This window comes from Netta rufina, assembly GCF_964035555.1.
Source record: "Netta rufina genome assembly, chromosome: 4".
Lineage (NCBI taxonomy): Eukaryota > Metazoa > Chordata > Aves > Anseriformes > Anatidae > Netta > Netta rufina.
Genome location: NC_140127.1, coordinates 74,965,724 through 74,986,727, shown reverse-complemented (window position 1 = coordinate 74,986,727; position 21,004 = coordinate 74,965,724). Strand labels below are relative to the sequence as shown.

The following is a 21,004-nucleotide window of genomic DNA, read 5'->3' as shown; positions in this document are numbered from 1 at the left end:
GTTCTGGGGTCAGATTGTTTTTGGGTCCTTTACAACATTCAAAATGCACACATTTTTGATAGAAAAGGATAACTTGCTTTCTTGCCACAGTAGCAGAAAGTGAGAAACTTTGTGCCTGGACTAATGAAGAAGATTTCAAAGAACTGAAGTGTGAATAAAATACCACAGCTACTTTAGACAGAAGAAAAAAACATCAATGTTCTCAAGTTCTTAACTTTTCCTTTTTGAGTACAAGTCTGCTAGTGAAAGCACGACATTAAAAAAGATCTTTTAATTTATTAGTCTCCTTTTAAACACGTGTTTCCTAAAAATACAACGTGCTGTGACTAAGAACATGCCAGGCAGGTTTTAGACAATGATTTCTGCACACTCCTATTTATGTATCACAAGATGTATTTGAAAATATATTTATAGCCAGAAATATGTTGATACTATTACAGTACACAGACATGATTATATTCCTGTTTGATTTGAGAGATCGCAGAAAAATGCTTTCTATTTGCAGTACCTATAGCTATTTCTAGCCAAATGTTCTGCCGTGTAAAACCGCATTCTTCTCTATTACAAGGCATAAAAACCAACAAAGCAAACACAAAATCTCATACCCTACAAACAGCATAGCTCTCAGCTAAACCAGCCCAAAAGTTGTAAACATAGACCTGAAGGTATCAAATCAAATGAAAACGAGATCTGTTGGCCCTCAGAGACTTATAGTTTCTCATAGATACCTAGCAAATAGAGATTTTTGGATTATTGCATTAACCACAGTTTAAAACAAGTACCCACGATGAATTATGGTGAGGACCACCCTAAAGCACCAGCTCTCACCTTTATGCTTCCCCCAATGAGATCTGGCGGTTCTTCATCTGTTTCTAAGGCAACGTTGATGGAGGCGAAGGGGCGACTTGCCATCTGTTGCATCTCACGGAGTAGTTGCTAATTTGATAAACAGAAAAATAATATTATTATTTGATTATTCCAACACAAAGACGAAAAACCACGCATCGGAGAGGTTCTGCCCAACGCAAAGGGATATCAGTGAACACGGGAAAATAACCTCCTGGTGTTTTAACAGCATGAAGGGTACAGGTAATTGTAAATATTCACGTTACTACAGTTTAACAAGTCATTGCAAGTAGAGCTGTACAGCACCATCTTAGCCTGACTGGCTTGCGAAGGAAAACCCATCCACTTAAGTTACCGTAAAGCAGCTAATTCCTTTTCAAGCTGTGATCCCCTAGCTGTTTGTCATCACCTGTCCGGGGCAGAGGAGGACTCTGTAAGATTTGTGGGAACCATTTTAAAATTAAACTAGCAGCAGTCTGTAACACCTGTAAGAAAGAATCTGACTTTTTTTTTCCTAACAGCACTGGCAAAATGTTGTCAGGTGGCTACTGAATAATTATTTCTGTTTGTTTCCTTTCTAAACACAGCAAACGTATCAAATGACAAATATGTCCTTGCTGCAATATGTTTTATTCCAACAGAAAACGTTTTCCTGAGCAAATCCCTGCAAGCCTCGACGACACGAGACATCTTTTATTGTGCTCTTAAGCAGTTTTAAGCACTATGATGCAGCTCCCTTTTTTGAAGGCAAAATAATGTTTCCTATAGGACTAGAAACAGCATTTCAGCTGGAGCCGAGCTGTGGACACACACACTCCTGCTTGGTTTCTGCTGCTAATCCCTGACACCAGCAGCGAGCTACACCACCAGTAACTGGAGGCAGAAGCCATGACCCTAATTCCCAGAAGCAGTGGGTGTAATGTGTCTCAGCGCCCCTTTTTAATAAGGGGAGAGATGTATACCTTGCATAGCGTGTAAAAACCAGCAGTCTCACCTTTAAGCACAGCAAAGTGCCTAACCCCACCTGTTGTTAGCAGCATTATGCAATTAGCATTACCACAGAGCTGCAGCAGCACTAGTTATATTCTATTTGTAAGGTGGTTCGAGGCTCTCCCAAATGCCTTCTATGCTACCACCATCCTCATTCCCCCTTTAAGCTTGGCTGATTTGATGCTTCGAGCCCTAACTGATCATTTATAGCACTAAAGAAACCACCACCAAAGGCACTGTGCCCCCGGTGACCCAGGGATGCTGCACTGCACGCAGCAGAAGAGGACACCGGTCTCTGGAAGACCAAGAGAAGCAAAGCCCATCAGAACAGATTGTAGATACTGTCACAACCAAAAAGAAAAAAAAAAACAAAAAACAAGAAATTCACACAAACGGAGCTGCACTAAGTATTTGCAAGCAAACTTGTGCGGACCTCACACTTGGGTAAAAGAAGTCGAGGAGTTTTCGAATATTTAAAGCACACCAGCAGATTGCAGACTAAAGCAAGTGTGAAACAGATTGCTGGGTTGTTGTTCCTGCAATTGTCCCCTTCAGCTATCATAAAGCGCTTTGTTTAATAGCTATAAAACCAAAGAACAAGCTGTCCTGATGAAGATGTCCAGGAGACTTACGAACTGCAAGCTATTAGCTCTTTTGAAGGAAGTTCAGTTTACTAAGGCAAATGTGCAATTTGGCAACATGACTCCTATTGAAGTCGACAGTAGCGTCAAGAAATAAAACCCCGGGCAGGGCTGCGAAAGCTGAGCTGCCTCCGAGTGAGCAATGGGAGAAGCAGTGCTGACAGCAATATTCCTGCTTGCATTTGCTGAACTGGAGAAGGAAAGTCATCCGTTTCAGGGCTGTCCCAAAGCCAGCTGCTGCTCAGCACAACGGTGGCCAAACGTGGTAAAAACCAAAGGTCCAGACAGTCACCAAACCAGCAAAAGCCTCCAGGAGAATATCCTTTCCCTAACACTGTTTTCTTGTGCATCACAAGCCACGTTACAAAACCAATTCCCTGAAAATTAAGAACAAATTTGAGAAATAATTGCTCTGGAACCAGAATGTCACTCCTTCCCCCAAGGCATACGCTGTGCGTGTTTAACCTATGCACGAATATATCCTTCAATATTTGTTTGGTGTATCAAAATTTTAATTAAAATGTGTTGTTATGTTGCAAAGGAGAAATTGTGGCACTTCCCCAGTCAAGATGTGGAGTATGTCATTAGAAATCAGCAGCAGGTAATGTCAAGATACCCCCTAACCTGGCGCACCACCATTCCTGATGATTTGCTTTCTGAGTTTTAGAGTAATTAACCTGAATACTCTTCCAGCAAAGCGTTGGTTTCTAGATCACACAATTAATAGGACAACCTGGGAATATTTTTAATCACCTTGGTCTGAAGAGGATCTTAACGGCGAAACGTTTGACAGGCTTATAATAAAAACACATTAAAAAGCGTGTCTGGGAACACACCGCGGACATTTAATACTGAAGGAAGCACGAACTTCAAATGAGAACCTCTACAACTTTCATCTGCGTGGATTTTTTGCATGGAAAGTAGAGCTTCATCCCAGTAGTCCTTTATGTTCATACCCATGGATTTAATCCACGACGAAGTGGGTGACTGACGGGAGCACTGCACCCGAGGACGCAGGAAAACCATTCCCTCTGCGCAGCGGCACGGCCGCTCATGCAAAAGAAAAACAGCCACCCGGGTTACCAGGTTAATTGACTAATATAACCTGTGCTGTGTTTTCTGACAGGAAAAGCCTGAACATTTTATTTACAGTAATAAAGCAGTCCCTGGTTTCTGTATAACCGTCCTGCTACCATCAATCTCAGCAACTGCCCCCTGCGGAGCCTCTTTTATGAGCACAGGGCTCTGGTACCTTTCAGGATCGGGTTCCGGTATTGTCAGGCTGAAAGGATGCCAGGTTTTCCAGAAGAGAAGCACGGGTTTTGGATTTTATTTGCTCCTTATAAAGAATGGGTTTTAAAAGCTATCCGAACCAGCCATCTATAACTTGTAACGAAGGTGGGTTTTTACATGAGTTTCATCTCAATTTTCAACCGAGATGAGAAAGGAAAAAAAATGGAAGCTCCAGAACAAAAAATCCATGGGTGTGCAAAGAGAACAACGGGCACAGATGAGCTCTTGGTTTAAGGGAGAGTAAAGGCGAAGCAAGCAGGATCTCATGGGAAAGGAAGCGAAGTATTTCCAGCAGACAGGACGGATTAAGGACACAGGACAAAATGCTGCAGAGGTATCAGCAGGAACGTCTGGCACCATTACTCCAGCCTGTGGTTGAAGGAGGTGGCTTTAAAATTGGGATCCAGGAAATAGTCTTTTTCATAATTTTTTTCTTTTCCCCAAAATTTGTAGATCTAATCCTTCAAGTATTTCTGAAACTTCTGAAATTTCTGAAAATTTTCAGTCCCACCATGGAAAACATCAAGCTCCACTTGGTTATGAACGAGCACAGTCAGCAACCATATCCTCCAGGCTGTCCACATCCTTTTGAAGTTTCAAAAGCCAGGGCACCCTGAAATACGTGGTGTGTTTTGAGCTGTTATCCTATCTGTATCACAGAGATAAAATGGTCCAGTGGGCTGAAACCCAGAGACCTCACAACCAGCAGTAAGTCTTAAGAAAGTAACAGCTCCAGCATCATGGAGAGAGGAAACAGATGAAGAAGATAAGGAAAGAAACTGATTCATACTCTTGTTGTTTAAGACGTTTAGAAGAAAAAGGGTAATTGGGGCAGAAAAAAAAGCATTTGGGATTTTCCTGTGTCATGCTGAGAAGTGCAGCTCTGCCATGCAGGGTGCTGAAGGTGCCATTCTCCAACATGGATTTAGCAGCCCTGGTCATCCCCTCCTGATCACAGCTAAAGAGAGGGTGACAGAAGCAGACCAAGGCTGTCTCCTCCTTCCCAATCAATCTTTTAAAATGCATCAGTTCTGCAAAGGTACTCGATTGAGTCAGTCCCCTTACCCGTTCCCTCCAAGGCTCTGCACCACGTGCACAACGCAATCTAATCAAACACCAAGAGGTCTCGCTGCGTACGCTGAGGATACGTAAGCAAAGGGTAACAAATTTCTCCCAGCGAGGCTTATTAACCCTAACCTGGTAACTCACCAACCCAAGTCGTGGTGATTCTGTTGAGGTCAGAGGACAGACTGTGCTCCCTTCCTTCCAAAGCATACTGGGCAGACTGGCTGGACTGGCAGACAGGCATTTGTGCTTACAGACATCCAAAACATGCAGGAACTGGGGCTTCATTTGAATTCAGAAAGTGGCTTGTCCCATTTGTCCCAAATTAACTATCTATTTGCAGACACTGCTGCATGACTAACCTAGAAAACCTTGTCTTGAGAATCTGTCCCAGAGCTCTCCTGTAATGACATCTCCCAAAATTACAGCTCGTGGGTTCCTACAGCCCGTATTCGAAGGGGATCTCCCCCTCCTGGGGTTCCCAAGGGCCTGTGGAGAAGGTGCCAATCCTGGTGGCAACAGCAGCAGGACAGAGCTGCACTTCTATGCAGTTGGTACCAACTTGTGCTCATGCATTATTTTGAGGTAATGCTTATTTAAAATACATTATTTTGTGTGCATCCCGTCGTGGGAACCTTTGCTTTATGTTACAGTTCCTTGGTAACCTTGGGGGAAAGGGGAGAAATCACTGGAGCTACCTACAAAATAAAAAGGGGCATCAGGAAAGCCACAAAAGATGTAAGAAATAAATATTCTGCGAAGAGGACTACATTGTTTCAAAAGTAAGTGATTTACAGCATTTAGCTACAATTACATTAACTACCATGTAAGTCAACAAACAAACAATTTTCTTTGACACTTCCATCATCACTGAAAATTAAGTTTTTAAGCCCCTAGAGCAGTGCACATATTAATGTTAGCTAATTAGTTTTGTAACTGACTTTGCAGGCTATGTTGAAAGAGAGAGGAGGAGAGAATTAATGTTCAAATGCTTCTCAACAGGCATTTCCACACTTCAAAACTCTAACAAACCAGAAAGCAAAGCTGCTGGGAAGTTGCCTCATGCTGAAATAACAGAACATATTTAATCCAGGGCTGATTAAGATAAGTAAGTTATTTATCATAATCATGCCCAGTAGGAGGGCACAGAAAAGCTGACCTTTAATAAGAATAAGATATCATTTCTTCTGAAAAGACCAAAAGCACGTAGTCCGTGCAGACTGGGATATACACCAACACCAGATAATTACACAATAGCAGAGCACACCTTTGATTGACTAGAGCTCTTCCAGCATAATTACACGACACTGCTTCTCTCCCCGAGTTTCCCAAATCGCTAAATTAGATACCTGTAGCACTGATTCCTATCATCAGAGACAGACCTCGGAGTCTGAAATGACAACAGCTTCGATATACATACAATTGTTTTGTGTTTTTTTTTTGTTTGTTTGTTTTTTAATGATGCTGAGCCCTCCGGAAGCTAGGCTATCACACCACCATCCCAAATCCTGTCCACCAGCTCTTTTTAGGGCATGCGAAAAACAACTCCAGCTTCTTTTTTAATTCTCTAGCAGCAACACCTAAGAAGCCTACGTGAGAAGTGTTGGGCTGGGTGCTTGTCACCGTGACACGGTGGCATCTAATGCAGACAAATTAAAGCTACAAATCCATCCAGAATTGGCCATCTGCAAGTTCAGCCAGACACAAGGCTCAGGCACAGAAGTGACAACAGCACGTTTAAACAAAACCAGACCATCAAATTCCCCCTAAGCCGGAATCTCTTGTCCACATTAATATTTAGGGCTGGTTTTCCTCTTCAGGGCATCTCTTCTCTCTGCTGTAATTTCCTTCAGTCGGCGGCCAAAGACATGCAGATCGCTGCAGAGAGCACTCAGTATTTTGGAAAAAGCCTACAGGCTCCACGAGTTGGTCCCCATTCATAGATTTTAAATTCGGGGGTAGCGGAAAGAGCTACGATTATTTCATCTGACCTCCTGGGTAGCACGAGCCGCCGAATGTCACCACGTGGTTTCCACAACCGCATCATTTGGATTGACCCAGAAAAGCTCCTTCCAACAGCACTCATAGTCTGATTTCAGACAAAACAAACGGCTGGCGTTGCTACTCTTGCCACTAAAACCAGCAGAAAAACAAAGCAGCTTTCAACTTTTTGAGCCCCAGTTGCAGAAACTGTGCGTTGTGCCTTCGGCTGATATTTTAGTAGAGCCTCGTCCCGTTGTGATTCTTCCATGATTCTTTTTCACAGACACTCGCATCATCAAATCTCAATATGTTTTCCCTTGGACAGAATGAGTAATTTCTGACACTTTAGTCTCTCACTTATCTTTCAGATAACAAATGAATCTTGCAGTGTTTTTCCAAACCATCTGCAACACCCAGGCTATCGCTGAAACCAGAGTGGACACGCTACACTAACAACCAGCTCCAGAAAATAACAGTATGCTCTTAGTTTATTACTTTACTTATAAATGCAGGAACTGGGAATTTACACGCAGCTGTTAAATCACCACCGCCACCACCATTTCAGCCTATTTTCCAGGATACTGATAATCTGGGAAGCAAATCTCCTGCAACTGTTGAAAAAGAGATATTGCACACAGAGTTTCCATTTGACGCCGTAATAAGACATCCGAGCGTGCTGACCACACAATCTAGACCTCCGCAGAAGTTATCTGCTTGTCGTGATTCCTCACTCCTCCAATCTGTGTTTCATCTACAGCCCCCACCGCCGAGTTCATGCGTTATTCCGAGCTGACAGACACTGAGCAGCACTGTCGGTGCTATCGAACAAGACGGTCCACAAGTCAAACGGCTGCCGGGAGCTCGATGAACACAGCAGCAAAGTTCATCGCCAGCACATTTTGTTTCTCACATGCCCTACAAAGTGCCTGTGATGGCCCACTGCCCAACGCAGGCATATTTATAGCCTGACCTTTTTATGTTCCAGCACGGGGCTGATATCAGGGAGTCTAGGCAGTGATGAAGATCCTGATTTCCAGTTACAGTTTGAAAATATTCCAATCCTGAATCCTTTTCTTTGACAAAGGATACCCTAAATCACACTCTACAAGACAAGACACGAGATGAATGAAATGCTAACAGATGAGAGCTGGAAGCAGACTGCAACAGAGGCAGGACAATAAATAACACACAGCGCACATCCTCTGGAAAGTCTTAGCTGTGAAAACGCATACAGAAATCAGTCTGCCTAAATGGCATTCAGTGTTCACAGATGTTACAGCAGAGGATGCTAGTGAAAACAGAAGCACTGCTACATTTTGAAGACACTTGGGGTGCAAAAAGTTTCAGGAATGAGGTCAGGAAAAAGGATAATCCCTGCAGTAAATCAATATACAAACCCATCCTGAATAAGTCGGGTAGTGCACACAGAATAAAAACATTCAGCCCTGGATAGTCCTGGCAAGAAAGGAGGCAAAATGTAGAGTATTTTATGTACGTTAAAGATGGAATTGAGCTCTAGGCAGCTAAATTTAGTTGTCTCTGTGTGTGCTTGGTGTTGATGCTCCCACCACATCCCAGGGGGACGTGGAGAACTGCAGAGCTGACCCTCACACAGACAGCTGTGCTGGGTTGGCCAAGTTGCTCTCCACGCTCCTTTCGCTGGAAATGTTAACAGGAGCTATTACTTGCCCAAAGTGGAGGAGCAGTAAACAGCCCGAGGGTGAAGAGAATAAGATTTGGCTGCTAAGATGAAACAATAGGCGGAAAATTCAAGAGAGCAGATGGGCATGTTCAATTTCTAATGCTGCACTTGTACTTTGTGCATTATTCTCTGTGAACACCTTGATACATTTAACATATAATTTTCCAGAGACAAAATAGAAAGGTATCCTATCCCTATTTCCTAATGTCATTCACTTCATCCTAAGCCTGCTATAAAATCTGCCTTTTTATTTCCATTCTCCCTCTTTAAGATGTCTGAAGATATTTAAACTTGGTGCTCACTGGAGCACAATTTACTATCCCATCTCCTCCCTGCCTGATAAGACACAATTTGTTCCCATTTTAACTTCAGGTCAGGTTTTATACTCTCCAAGACCTGAACTTTTGCTCAGTGCTCCAAACTCATTTTTCCCAGAACTATGCATTTGCTACGCTATGTTTGCCCACCCAAAAGACCTTTTAGCCGTGAGGTTGAGGAACATCAGCACTGACATGTGCAAGCAGCTGGTCAAAGAGGATTAGCTGCTGAAAGAAAAAAAAAAAAGAAAAAGAAGTAAGGATGATCTTATATATTTCATAAGATCCTGTAGCAGATTCTGGATTTGTAGCACATCGCTTTCTCAGGAGGGAATAGCACAAATGTAGTTGCAACCAAATGATGCTGATATAAATTTTCCCTGCCCTGTTCCACTAACCTCATAGACAGCTGTATGACTTCTCCCAGCATATTTGCCAAGCAATACTGCAGGACTAATTTTGGCCACTGTATCTTTCAAAATACTCTTTTTTTTTTTTTTTTCCTATATATGTCTTGGATTAAGCTTCAGTTATCTACTTTTCACCCAGCACTATGATAAGAAGTTGGGCATGAGCGATGTTTATATTGGAAGCAGAAGTGATTGATAGTTGGGAATTACCTTCAGATTTCATTATATTCTACTTCCTTTAGGGTTAAGATTAGAGAAGCCGCACAAAATTACTATGGCACAAGCCATGGGAGACCGGTATACATAACTTGACCACTTCTAAAAATATAGTCAAAATTGGAGAACTATTTCCTGCCAGGGCTGCAGTGCACCACGCAGCACATACAGAACAATTGAGCAATCAGAAGCAGCCAGCACGGATTTATGAAGGGCAGGTGCTGCCTGAGTAGCCCGATCTCCTTCTATGACAAGATGACCAGCTGAATAGAAGAGAGGAAGGCTAAGGATGTTGTCCTTGTGGGTTTTAATAAAGCATTTGATGCCGTTTCCCACTGTGTTGTCCTGCATGGGGCTTGGACAGATGTGCTGTTTGTTGGGTGAAGCACTGGCCAGGCTCAAAGAGTCACAGAAATTGGGGTTCAGTCCAGCTGGGGGCTGGTCACCAGCAGCTTTTCCCAGGGCTCATTTTTTGGGAACAGTTTTGTTTCACATTTCTATCAATGATCTGGATGAGAGAACCGAGTGCACCCTTACCGAGTTCTCAGAAGATATGAAGCTGGCCAGGAGCGTAGATCTGCTTGAGAGTTGGAAGGATCTGCAGAGGGTTCTGGAAAGGATTCATAGGTGGGCTGAGTCCAAGTGCACAACATTCAGCTTGGGTCCTAACCACCCCGTGCAGCAGCACAGGGTTAGGAAGAGTGGCTGGAAAGTTACCTGGGAGAAAAGGACCTGGGGGTGCTGGATGAGAGTTGGCTAGTGCTTGTCCCCCTCCCCTTGTACATGGCACTCCTGAGACCACACCTCGAGTACTATGGTTCAGTTTTGGGCCCCGCTATACAAGAAGAACGTTGAGTTGCTCAAATGTGTGGAGAGAAAAGCAATGAAGCTTGTGAAGGGACTAAAAACATGACATATGAGGCTCAGCTGGAAGAATTGGGGCTGTTTAGTCTGGGGAAGAGAAAATTCAGAAGAGACCTCATCACATCACTCTCTACAACAACCTGGAAGGAGGTTGCAGCAAGGAGGGTGTTGGTCTCTTTTCTCAGGTGACAAGTAATTGGGCACAAGGGAACTCCCTCAAGTTGCACCAGGGCAGGTTTAAATGGGACATTACGAGGAATTTCTTCACGGGGAGGGTGATCGAGCACTGAAAGGGGCTGCCCAGGGAAGTGGTGGAGTGCCCGGTCGATCAAGAGATGGGTGGATGTGGCACTTTCAGTACTTCCAGGGGCTTATAAAAAAGATGAAGAGCAACTTTTTACACAGGCAGAGAGTGATAGGACAAGGGGGGATGATTTTAAATTTAAAAAGCTCAGATTTAGGTTAGACATTAGGAAGAAATTCTTTGCTATGAGGGCGGTGAGGCCCTGCCCCAAGGAGTTGTGGCTGCAACATCCCTGGCAGTGCCCGAGGCCAGGCTGGATGGGGCTGGGGGCAGCGGTCCCTGCCCATGGCAGGGTGTTGGAACTGGATGGTCTTTAAGGTCCCTTCCAACCCAATCCAATGATTGTATGAAAATTTGTTTTCCCCAAGCCAGTCTGCAAACTCTGTAACCCAAGGCTCTTGTCAGGGTAAAGAGAACAAGGAAAGCAGGAGCTTCCAAATGAAGGAGAAATGGCAAACCTAAAAATCACGTGCTTCAAGACCATCCTTAAACAGAGTGGCAAACTTGTGTACGCTTAAAACTTGCAGTGTAGCTAACTGCTGTTAATTGTTATTTTAACTACTGGTGTTTAAAGGGAGTCTTGATGGGATTTACTGAGAGTCTGTGTGAAAAGAACACTGTGAGACATAAAATCATCTTAGATACTACCAAAAAGTCAAAGATCTTTTGAGCAGACTTTCATTTCTGGAGGCAGTCTTTATTATTTTCTTTAATCGACGACATGGTAAAAATTTAAAAGAGTTTCCCCAAGTTTACAACTACTTCCAACAACAGAGGAACGCAGTAAGGGAGACCTATGAACTGCAAGATAAGATTGATTGGATGTAAAGAAGGAGCAAGACGGACAGTGGTGCCAGACAGGAATCTGCCAGGAAAAGAACGTACTGATGAGCTGCCTCTCAAATGTAAACACATGTAAACCGAGTTTAAATAAACTAGAACATGCCAGTACCCTGCTAGCACTTCAGGTTTTTTTCTTCAAAGATGTATCAGACTTGAAGTACATGTAATTTATAGAGAAATTTTTCATTTAGGCCACTGCTAAAAATATCTTAACCGAGCTCAAAAGCACAGTATTTATTTCTCCATCTATTTTTCTCATGCATTCCTTGATAACATTTAACCTCAGGAGCCAGCAGGAAACATTACGCTGACTCCATCTTACTTTCTTGCCAAGAGTGAGAAAGAAAATAATAGGCATGGTGGTCAAAATTTATCTGTCTACAGAGAACACAAAAAGCCTCGAAGACTTAGATGATTTCCAAGATGAAGGGTTATCTGTTTGAAAACACTGGTTAGATTATGCAGTTTAGTTCACTAGTAAGAGCAAAATTATCTGAAGCAGAAAGAGCAAGAAGAGGAGAAGAGATATCAGCCGTCATCCTGCTTTCTTACAAGAAATCAGAACCCCAGATTGAGTTATTTTATGCTATTCCCACTGTTGCACTGGAAGTACAACCAGATACAGATTCTTGAAGATATGCAAGAAACGGGCACTTGCACAGGACTTCATTTCTGTAGAAATTAATCCTCTGAATCTTCTTGATCAACTACTACGTACGAATCAGATGCCCTTGAATAAAAGAGTTGCGCAGATGGGTGCTTGCAGCTGCCATGAGCTTCATCCCAGCAGACCGACTGGGAGGAAGAGTTATGGGAATGGGAAGATTTCACTTCTTCCATTTGGATTTTGGGATATGTTGTGTTTCTCCCCTAGGGAAAGATAACTCATCTTAGGTGATAAGGTACAGAAAATCACATTTGGAAATCGCACATGGACTCACTTGAATAAAGTCTAGCTGCTCTTATTTTGCATACAAGAAAACAGCACAAGGCAAAGCTAAAAATAATCCCAGCCACGCTCAGCCCAGCCTAACCTTGGCTTTATTTGCACATGATACAGGGCTCTGCCTTACATGGTTTTAGTGCCTGGCACAGCGTGAAAACCCCGGGAATGTGCTACGGTCATCTGCCTTGCAGCACACAGGGCTTGCTTCTCTACAAACGCGGCTCGCTCTACTATTCATTTCTGAATTTGTGATTAAAAAATGAGAAAGAAGGACACATTCTTTACATTACTGAGCCACAACTTGTTGGCTGTCGTATCTTGATCACCCTGAGTGCTCAGGGTGTGATGTGCAATGACGGCTGAGAAGGAGAAATGGTGGTGAAAAAAAAATCACCAAATGCACCAGCCACAATCAAGGAAGAACAATACTGGGGGGGTTATAACATTAATTTTGTATATGCTGCAAACACAAGAAAGTTAGGAAGCTGGTCCACAGCTAGGTGAAAAGAAGAATGCATGAACTAATACGGTTAGCACTGCAACAGATATTTCTTTTTTGAAAACAGATCTAAATAAAGAGTCTCCTAATTTGCCATGGTTTTGTATTTATACTGTCTAGAACCTGAGTTCTGGGAACAGAGGGTATTCACCCCTATTTTTTGTGCTTCACAGAAATTGCACATTCAGGAAATAGAATCATTTGTCACTGAAACTGTAATAGAAAGTACACTATTATCAATGCCTAAACAGAAGCATTTACAGATTAGTGGAGCTTATCCTTAACTGAAGGTTAATACTATGCATATACGAAAAAATACAAGAGAACTATAAAAAAGCCATTTAAGAGATAGCATTCAAATTTGTCATTTTAACCTCTCTTCTTCGTGATGCCCAGCAACTTTGTTTAATCTTCCAAACCACAGCTGCCACCAGGAGCAAAGACAGGAAGCAACTGTAAAGGAGAGAAGAAAATAAATATCTTATTGTCCTTGTTCATAACATAACGGCAGCTGCAAAACTAGCAAATCAAAAAACTAGACTAGAAGTTCACATAATACTTAGAGGTACTTTGATGAAAGATAATACAGCAGTGCAAAATGCTTTGCACAGTTCAGTGCTCATGACACCTGGTGAGGAACGATGTACATCTATTTTTAGAGAAACATTGATCCAAAGTTACCTATTTGACCTCCTTATACGACATCCACCAATTCTCACTAGGGAATCGGAACAGCAAGGCAGGAAGATTTAATCGTTTTGGAAGAGCCAGTATTTACTATCTTTGGCAATATTTAAAGCGAGAGGATAACCCAACAAAAGAAAAGCCTTGAAAGAGGCAGAGAAAATTGATTTTTTTTTTCCATTTCAAAATTGCAAAAATAAGATAAGGTGTATAGTAGTTGGATTCTTTTTAACTGGCTCTTGCAGAACTATAGGCATTTCTTGATTTCCCCAAATCTATATTGCTTTGCTTAAATCTAAAGAGGAACAAAAGGATGAATAGGTTTATCAACTTCTAGGGAAAATGCAAAAAAGCAGATTTAACAAAAAGCAGTTATCATAATAATAAAAACCTACTATTGACAATTATGATCTTATCGGACTGCATACTTAACAAGCAACTTCAAGGCACACAGGCTTAGATTAAAATTTATCCTTTTGTATGACTGTACCCCAGCAAAAAGCCTCTCTTCTCAAGTACCCTGCTGATGGGGAAGAGAAAAAGTCTCCAGAAGTCTCTTCCTCATGCTCTTTATGTATATTTGAGAGTGTGCTTATAGGAAGATTAACCAGAACAGATGATTTATTTCCCCAAGTGCACCATTTATGCCAGCTGCAGTGCTCTGAGTGTCTGAAGGGGGATGACCAGGAACCACCGTGTGTCTCGGAGAGGTTCAGCTCTCATCATTCTGGGGCTCCCAGTGGAGACCACAGACACAGAAGAATGTCTGCTACAGCCAAAAGACCACTCAATGCTCCCTGCCTTCAACAAAAAACAAAGCTCTGCCTCCAAGCATCCATCCTGTTCGCAGATCCCCAAGCCTCCTATTTCCGAACGACACCGCGGCTTCCAGCGTGCTCCCCCTTACCCATGTACTGCAACCCCAGTGCCCTCCTCTGGATGTGCCCTTGATTGAAAGACCACAACCGATGACAACTGATGGTATTTCATCCCTCCATTTCCATTTTCACCCCTTCTTTTCCTAAGTGTTTGCCTTAGATGAGCTACAAGGGACCACGCGCCTCATCCTTCGCGCAACCAGGAGTCCCCCTCTCCGACGGCCAATTCTTTAGCAGAGAGCAGTGCAGAGGCTTGGCAGAGTTATTAATCACTAAAAAAGGACAGACAGCAAGAGCTGTTCCCTGAGATGAGAAAGGAGGGCCCGTTCCTGATTACATATCATTATCCATAGCCTATATATTATGAAAACTGCGTGTGATCAGGCACCGAGCGCTCACGGGGCACTGTGATTTTAGGCACTGTGATTTTATTTTTCAGGCTTGGATATATACAGAGGTACGTCTTCCTATCATATACTATGTGAAATTAAAAAATTGGCACTCGTGCGACTTTCAGCATTAAAATGTCTGCACAGCTTTTAAAGACTCCTGCGGTGCCTATTTCTTCATAAATTTAAGCAGGATCACGGAGAGATTAGTTTGGCCTTTTTCATTTCGAGACGCATATTCCAAATCACTTCCCTCACACTTTATCTAAATATTAAAATCTGACATTTGTTCACTGTAAAAGCATGGTCATTTTTCTGCAAATACAAACAGTTTAGACAAGCACTTTCAATGATTATTTTATTTTCCCTTTTGAGAGGCACTGGATTACTGTCGAGCTTTGTAGTAAAGAACAATGTGCCATCCACTAAAGCACACACATTAAATCTTTAATTGCTATTTCGGTAAGGAAGCAAACATGCATTACTGATGATTAAGGATGTCATACCTTCAGCTTTCCTTTTCTTTCCTCAAGCTCCCTACTGCTGCATTAAATGCAAGAGCAGACTGTCTGAGCCACCAGGAAATAGTATTTCTCTCCTGGACAAGGTCACACTTAGATGAGATGGATTTCCACTCATACCACACTTCAACAGGCAGAAGTGAATGATGGACTAACAAAATTTTTGAGTACCCACATTTGTCTTGGGACTCCCGTTAGCTCCCCGCAGCATGAACGCCACGGCACTGACTCAATGGCTTCCGTAAGCTTTTCTCTTCTTATAAACTCCCTTTTCCACAGAGGGACTAACTCCTTCTAAGGTGAAATGTTTGCTTTATCTCTGAGGCCCAAAGCCAGTGCTCCCCGCAGAACGAAAATCCCAACTGCATCCAAGCCAAGCTAGCACAGCTAGGACCACAAGCTAAACCTTTCGTCTTTTGTCTGTTTTGTTTGCAGAAAAAAATTCAGCATCGGCGTGCAAGGGAAGGGGGGAGATAAAACAAAATCTTCAAGGCAGGAGGGAGAAGTGTCCTGGCTGCATGTTTAATCTGACCACAAAAACGTCAATATTCAAGCACCTGCAGGAGCCCCACGACAGACTGCCAACACCACACCGAAGGGCAACGCATCGTGACTCGAGCAACGATTTCATCTCAGGATAAAATGTTTTAGATGCAGCTTACAGACAACAGCTACTGCCACGGCGTATCCCGTTTTACCTCCTTGCTACCTCTTTACTCGAGGAAATGAGATGGAAGTCCAAAGGGCAGAGGGACAGAGCCAGATGCTTTGCCAGTGTGCTATAAAGACCCATTTCAGCCAGACTTACCCTCAGGAGGAGTTACTCAGGAGGCTGAGCATACAAATAAACCCGGGCTGTTGTGTGCCACGCACAGGCAGCACAGTGAATGAGACCTCCACCGTTCCGTGGGTGGCTGTTACAAGACGTATGGGCTCCATTCCCTTCCAGCTATCAGGCTAGGAACAGGCACACCGAACTGAAGATACACTTCAAAACCTACTGAGCTCCTAGGAGGACGGCTCTTCTTTAGGAGAAATGTGACCTCAACAAGCTGTAAACACACCTCTCTCTCCATATTAATTTATTCCCTTGGAGAAAAAAGCCAGGGAGTGGAGAATTAAGAGGATTGTCTTTATCCTCATATTCAATTCCCTTTAGGAAATGTGTATTTCATGCGATTGTACATGCCAGAGTCTTTCACTGGTTTGCCACTTGCCTTGCTTCTGGCATCCCAGCCAAGACTTTCTGAAGAAAGCAGAGAGAGGAATTAACAATTAACGACCAATAAATACTCCTCCTAAAATGCTCACCACAGCGGCCTGTATTTCAGAGGAACTGCACCATGCATCTTTGTACTGTCACAAGGAGGCAGCAAATACCCACAAAAGCCATAAAAGCACTACGGAAATATATTTCCCCCCTTGCACAACCTCCCCTTGGCAACACTCGGGAAGAAATAAAGCGCAGCCCCTGCTCGCCCCGCTGCACTACATCATCTGCTGGAAGGACCCCAGGGGTAGAGGCAAGTCAAGATCTATCTGCTGCCTTTTCTCAGCCTAACCCATCCTGAAAGAAGTTAAAAAGAGCCGTCCTCTTGTCAGTAGCTTGAAACCAGCTTTTTTTCCAGACCTTCTCTCTGAAGGCAACTGTGTAAATATGGAAGGAGTGGACGGAAACAGCTGGGTGGAACGAGAGCTGTGTTGGAAAATGATTTGGAGTGGAAGCCTACAGTTGGCAGTCCCAGCCCAACGCCGTGCTGTGCCCTCCTTTCTCTTGGACAGCCTCAACGCTCTCTCTACCAGCTATGAATATAGATCCGTTTAAAAATGGCTTTAAAATAAACCTTGCTGCAGGACTTGCTTTACCTTCTTCTGTTTCTTTCTTCTCCAAAAATAACTGCCTACCAAGAGCCTCCTTCATCCCTGCAATTCACTGCTCATTCAAGTCTTCTCCCTACATCTCCTCCCATCTCAAACAACGCTTTTGTATCGTTTCTCCTCATCCGTGGCTCTGAAAAAAAAAAGGTAAAGGGGACAGAAATGTTCTTGGGCTCATTACATCCCAGTGCAGTCTGTAGGCACCCCTGTAAATACCAGGTAAGAGGCCAAGCAGCATATTCAGCAACCTAAAGAGATGACACCAAAAAAATCCAATCTTAAACCAGATTGGAAGGAAAAGGAGCCATCTAGAGACAGCTAAGACTCTTGGAGATATTTATTTTTTTTCATCCCAGGGCAATTTGAAACTCAGATGGGCTGAAATTTGAAATCATATGGGTTGGATTCAGCCAAATTCAGCTTTCATTGGCCTACAGAGCTATAAATATCCCTTACGCAGCATTTATGCTGCAATCTAGGGAGAAATTACATTAGCATCTTATGGATAATTTTCAATGTGATAAATAGCTTATTAATTTAATAAATAATTAAGAATTACTTAAGTATAATAAATGAGTGATGGTTGTAAGTAATCTCCCGTCAGTTGGCCTCAACAAATGCATTCACCGTTCGCTGATAAGCCTCCCACACTCTTTATGCCACAGGTTATTTCCACCCTGATACAAAAATGTGAACTTAACCACCCTGTCTGGTTTTTATACCTCATTCTTAAGCTCCTTTCCATAACAGACAGGATACTCCCTCCACTCCAGGTACCCGTAAAAGTCTCCAAACAAGCACGCTTGTATTTTTTAAGGGCTGGAAAAACTTCATCAGCACTATGCTCTGATGCGTTCTCACTAAGAGAGAAGAAAATCCATCTGGCATATTAGGGCCCAATTATTAAACTCTCCTACAATGTTTATCAACATCAGAGCTGCTAGTAAAAATGGCAGTTTTAAATGCCAAAATATACAGCAGCTCGAATACTAATATGCTTTAACACATATAGGTCGTTTAATAATTTCAGAAAGCACTGCAGTGACTACTAGAAACGCATCCCAAATTATTTTGATAAATTGGAAGCTATTTAAGTGCTATCCAAAAGAAACTTTTAATGTGCTGGAGAGTTGTAGGACACATTTTCGACTACTCAACGCATTAAAGCTCCGAATAATTGGAGCAAACACAAAATGCTGAAGGGATTGACCATATAATGATGCGAGGCAAGACCAGCCTGGCTGAATGCCTCTTATTACTGCACGCACAGGGTTTGCGCCGACGGCCTCTGCCAAGCAGCTATCTGCAGCCAGCAGCAAACCAACAGACCCGATCTAGGGACTAATGACATTATCTTTCTGCTGAAGACAGCAGCAAGGTTTAACAAGCCACAGCCCGCCTTATTTATTTGCGGCAGGTGATATTTTTTCTTTCATGTCTATTTTTTTTTTAAATCTACTTACTCTCTAGCACAACCAACCCGACATCCTATAAAAACCATGGTAGCTAACACTGTCGTGGGATCAGTTTAACTATAGTTTTGAGGTCTTCTTGGAAAGCAAGTATCAATATATTCCTGATTTTTTTATTTATTTTTTTTTAATTGAGCTTTTTAGGGCTCAGATTTGCAAGCCCTTCCATGCTTTTTTCACTAAGGGCATACTCTTAATTAAAGGGAAAAAAGTCATCGTGCAAGTCTAAAAGCTGGAGTTTTGAGTAAACACACCAAAAATCCTGAGGGCCATGATGAAATTGGAGTGGAAAATAATGTTTTCTTGACCCTTATTTTGAAGTTTTTCTCCTTGTACTAATTTCAGGTATGAGAACAACCTACTCTGAAGGCAGGGATGTCCAAGCAGGTTGTAGCTACAAGTGGGACCAGGGATGAAGCACGGCATTGGCCCTATAGACTCCTTCCAGTCTCGGTTCCCCTGTTCTATATTTGACTGACCTGGTCTTCTTCTTCGCTCAACTCATGGGAAGTGGTCAAATGAATGACTGCTGAGAGCTACGTGCCTCACTCTGAAGTAGACACCGATGTCTGGGAACTGGTCTTTGGTGTCTGTCACCTGCGTTGACCAGAATAAGAGCTTGGACACAACACACAGAAACCTAAATTAAGTTCTAAAACTATAAGCTAAGCCCCACTGCGTCAACAGGTTTAAAACCCAGAGTGCTTTTATCTATCTCGTTAGAAATAATTTTCAGATATTCCCAATCTCTTCCTTTTCCTGACGTGAAATAAAAGGTGACTCAGACTGTATTTTAGGCACTTATTTAGAAATACCCTTTCTGGTGAAGAAATAAACTATTTAATAAGCAAAAAGAGTAAATAAAATATCTGCAGCGTGACTCCAGGTTTGAGTTATTGCAACAGGCCATTCCTGCTTATTAAAAACGTTGGGCAAATGTTTACAGCTGGAAAAAATGATATACAGCACCTTAACCCACCTGCGTGACTGTCATATGGAGACAAATACTGCTCCCTCTGAAGTTTTTCTGACCAAGAAAACTTCAAAGTCCGATTATTCACACCGAAGTTAAATTATACAATTTGATATTCAGACATCGGTACAGGCCACAAGTGTTCACGTCATGCTGTGACACCGTGAAAACACAGAACTTGGAACTTCTTTTTCCCATTTGTGAAAGAGATCCTTATCTCTAACTTGTTGTAAGACTACAAAACGGCTGGAGGGAGGCAGCAGTGAGCACCCCAAGAAGGATGTTCCAAGCATAAATATGAAAGGAACAGAAAGAAAGACAAGAAACAGGGTGAACTGTGCACGAGGACACAGAGCAGAAACACAGTACAGAACATTGATCACAAATCAATGTAACAAAGCCCAGTGTGCGATCTTACAGAAGGGGAAGGGGATTACAATTCACAAAACCCCACAGAAAATCAATTATACCCTCTCGTGCTCTCACAACCAAAACCAGCAGATGCATGTGGCCAGCTGATCTGGCCAACATCACTTCTGTCCCTCACAGAGGACAAGGGATGCTGGCTGTCAGGTCCTTGCTGTGTCTCCTGGCGTCTTTCCTGGAGACAGCAAGCCTGGTTTGTAGGTCTTTTACACCATGTAAGGCTCAACAGCATCTTTGGCAGGGCTCTTTGGCCTTGAAGTTTTGCTTACTTCGCTCATCAGGCCTTTTAGGCAAGTTGGTGAATGCCTCCGTCTCCTTGCTTTGAGTTTCTTAGGGCTGCTACACTAATAATACTCCTGGTTTTGGAGCACAGGGTCTCCTCCTGACAAGCTGTCCGTGATGCTCAGGGGTTATATGAGTGATCCTCAGCTGCTTTACAACGAAATCTGTCACCAGTTAGAATCGAAGCCGTGCTTTCTGCTCCTGTCTGCTGTTTCTTCTGGTGCTTACACATGCTCTCCATCCTGATTTCATTCAAATCAATCTTAAATATTTATCTGATAAGTCCCTACAGAGCCAACAAAGCAGAGAAGCACAGACAAAATTCAGGTGCACTTTTTTAAAAATAGAAAAACAGAAAGGAGGATGAAGGATCACTGGTCAGCAATAGGACTTTAGAAAGCCACTGATATTTTCATGACTTTTGTACACAGAAGTACACTGGTGAAATATACACTGGTGAAAAATCCATATTATAGATTGGTGTGATGGCATACAGGGATTTTTGGAAGTTGAAGAAGCACTGGTACTAACACAAACATTTACTAGAGACCGTCAAAATAGCTCAGACTTTCTGTCGAAATA

At 42.7% G+C, this 21,004-nt stretch overlaps 1 protein-coding gene across 2 annotated transcripts in view; it reads right to left on the bottom strand.

Annotated features, from left to right (window-relative positions):
• ATRN (attractin) overlaps positions 1-21,004 on the bottom strand; it is a 146,480-nt gene that overhangs the window by 17,909 nt on the left and 107,567 nt on the right. The window contains exons 26-27 of one of the 2 annotated variants that reach the window (XM_084286343.1): positions 13,294-13,372; positions 829-936 (exon numbers count right to left, since the gene is read on the bottom strand). In XM_084286343.1, coding sequence (XP_084142469.1) covers positions 829-936; positions 13,294-13,372 — 187 coding nt within the window. Of the gene's footprint in view, positions 1-828; positions 937-11,234; positions 12,345-13,293; positions 13,373-21,004 lie in introns of those variants that run through there. The other variant, XM_084286344.1, reaches the window with a different exon arrangement.